This window comes from Daucus carota, chromosome 3 (genome assembly GCF_001625215.2).
Source record: "Daucus carota subsp. sativus chromosome 3, DH1 v3.0, whole genome shotgun sequence".
Lineage (NCBI taxonomy): Eukaryota > Viridiplantae > Streptophyta > Magnoliopsida > Apiales > Apiaceae > Daucus > Daucus carota.
In genome coordinates this window covers 58,186,709-58,189,173 of record NC_030383.2, presented here as the reverse complement: position 1 = coordinate 58,189,173, position 2,465 = coordinate 58,186,709, and the positions used below count along the sequence as shown (strand labels likewise).

Below are 2,465 nucleotides of genomic sequence, written 5' to 3'. Positions count from 1 at the left end.
ATAGCCTATAAAGGCTATTGCAACTTCAAACTCAAGTTCTCTCCTCCATAATTTCCTCACTTTCACACATTGGTCAATGTTACATAATAAGACATTATTATAATGTATTAAACAAAATAATTTTTCTAATAAATAACTACTTTATAATAGTGTTATAAAAATGAGAATCAGACTTAATTGATAAAATCATGAAACAAGAATCGATTGGACCAAATGAATAATTAAAAATTTAGTCAGTTTGACGAGTTACGAAACAGAGATTAATAGTGATGTATTACTCATTGATTTCTAGAACAATACTTAAAAATAATATTCACTATGATATTATATAATGAAAAAAAATTTATTTTTTGAATTTACGTGTTTTGAGGTTTTAGAATAGTTAGCTACTTAAAAGTTAAAACAATTCTACTGAAGTGCTTATAACTCCAAATCTCAGGTTGGTTGACTATTTAACACAATTCACTTAAGCGTCCGTAATTTGAAAGATACATGCATGGATCCAAACAAAGCCATACCAGTAATATGATTCTACAAGTTGTACACTGATAACATCAACAGTCATATCAAATAGGAACTACAAAGTACAAACCAGAATGTAGTAGAATCCAAATGTTACAAACCAGATCATACAGACCACAACATGCCCTACTGAGTTACTAGTGATCACAAACACATTTACCATATATTTAGCTAGATTATGTAAAACACACACTTAATCACACACAAGCAAACTTAATTAACATATATTACATGGCTGGCTACATGTTGCTGTCTAACTCAAAGAACTCTAGCAAGCACCTCATTGAACTGCAGATGGGAAGTTAACTGTGGGAAATGGCCAGTGGCTTCGACGTACTCAACCGATGATTTTGCAGTGATTTTGTTGTTCATGAACTCGGCTACTGAGTTGGGAACAACGATATCGTTGGTGGCCTGAATGATGGCGCACGGAGTTGTTATTTTTTCGAGTAGGTCACGTTCGTCAGACTGGAAAACGATGGTGGCTACGGGCAAGGCGACTTCTGGCCTTGTTTTCTGCAAGCATTTTGTGAAATATTCGATGGATTGAGGGTCGTTTGCATCCATGACCACTGTGGGAAAAATGGTTGCCCACTGCTCATAAATGGAGCCTATGTTTGATAAGAGCTGGTCTATGTCTGAGCTCCCAAAGCCACCCTCATAGCCTTCAGAATTTATGTACCTGCATGTAAAAAAGTAAATTATAAATATTTCGATTCATTATATTTGTTCGGCAAGTTTGATACAGTTGGTGTGTGTGGAACTTGAGACATCCGCCAAAAACTAGAGCTCTGATACCATGTCAAGAACCAATCTATCTAAAATTTTAAAATATTAGAGGAATGCTTCAAATGAATCTTATGCTATATTTCAACAGTCAGAAAGACCGTGTTTCTTGTAGTGTTTGTAAGAGAAGAGCGCGATATCTCTTTAATTTCAAAGAAATTTGTTAGATTATCAGGTAGGCTAGACTCAGAGTTTCGATACCTCAAGTGGATTTATTTATACAGTACTACTAAAAAAATAAAGCTCTTACTCTTTTCCTTATCTATAAAAAGAACTGCTTTAAACAAGAACCACGCAACCTCATGGGAAGAACCATTTGATTAGCATGAAATTTTCTGACACTTGTAATAAAAGATCATAAAAATATTTATCATAAACACGAAACACGATAAATTGATAGCCGAGTGGCAAGACTGCTTATACCTGGGTGAAGCTCCCACAAGTATGAGTTTCTTGAAAAGCTGAGGTCTTTTAGTAGAAGCAATGCATCCGATCATACAAGCCATGGAATGACCCATATAAGTGCATGATTCCAGCTTCAACTCCTCCATAAGACCGACCAAATCTTGCGCAAACGCCTCGTAAGAAGTGTGCTTCGCTCCATCAAAGAAGTCCGGGTCTTTTATAGCACCCGAGAAGCACCAGTCAAAGAGAACCACCTTGTACTTGTCAGATATGCTTGGGATGACTTTGTCCCAGAGAGACTGGTCAGTGCCGAATCCATGTCCGAGAACTATGGTCTCGTCTCCGGAGCCCATGATGGTTGCGTTCATGGCTTTAGATAAGGTTTTGTCGAGCTTAATCACCATGTTTGGTTTATCTGGGGAAGGAGAAGCTTGAGTAATGAGAAGATACTGGCTAGGAAGAGAAGATGCAGTCTGCAGATACGGCTTTATGGTTGTAGCCTCAGTTATTATATAGTCAACAGCAAAGGGAGAGTACTTATTTTTTAGGTGCCTTGTTGGTATATTTATTATCCGATTCCAAAATAGTCGGTTCCGATTGATAATTGTTGTAACCATGTAGATCAACATGTTATTATTAATTACTAGTCCGTCTCGATTTATTTCGACAAATTGGTTAATTTTGACGCTATATATACAATCAAAATACGTTAATTTTGACCAAAAGTTTTATTAAAATTACGCAAGTTTTTT

At 36.1% G+C, this 2,465-nt stretch overlaps 1 protein-coding gene across 1 annotated transcript; it reads right to left on the bottom strand.

Annotated features, from left to right (window-relative positions):
• Positions 1–499: 499 nt before the first annotated feature.
• Positions 500–2,243, bottom strand: LOC108211339 (probable esterase KAI2). Its single transcript, XM_017382911.2, has 2 exons — positions 1,732–2,243; positions 500–1,204 (listed from the first exon to the last, which is right to left on the bottom strand). Exons 1-2 carry the CDS (start codon positions 2,115–2,117, stop codon positions 781–783), a joined length of 810 nt encoding a protein of 269 aa, XP_017238400.1. The 5' UTR covers positions 2,118–2,243; the 3' UTR covers positions 500–780.
• Between the last annotated feature and the right edge of the window lie 222 nt (positions 2,244–2,465).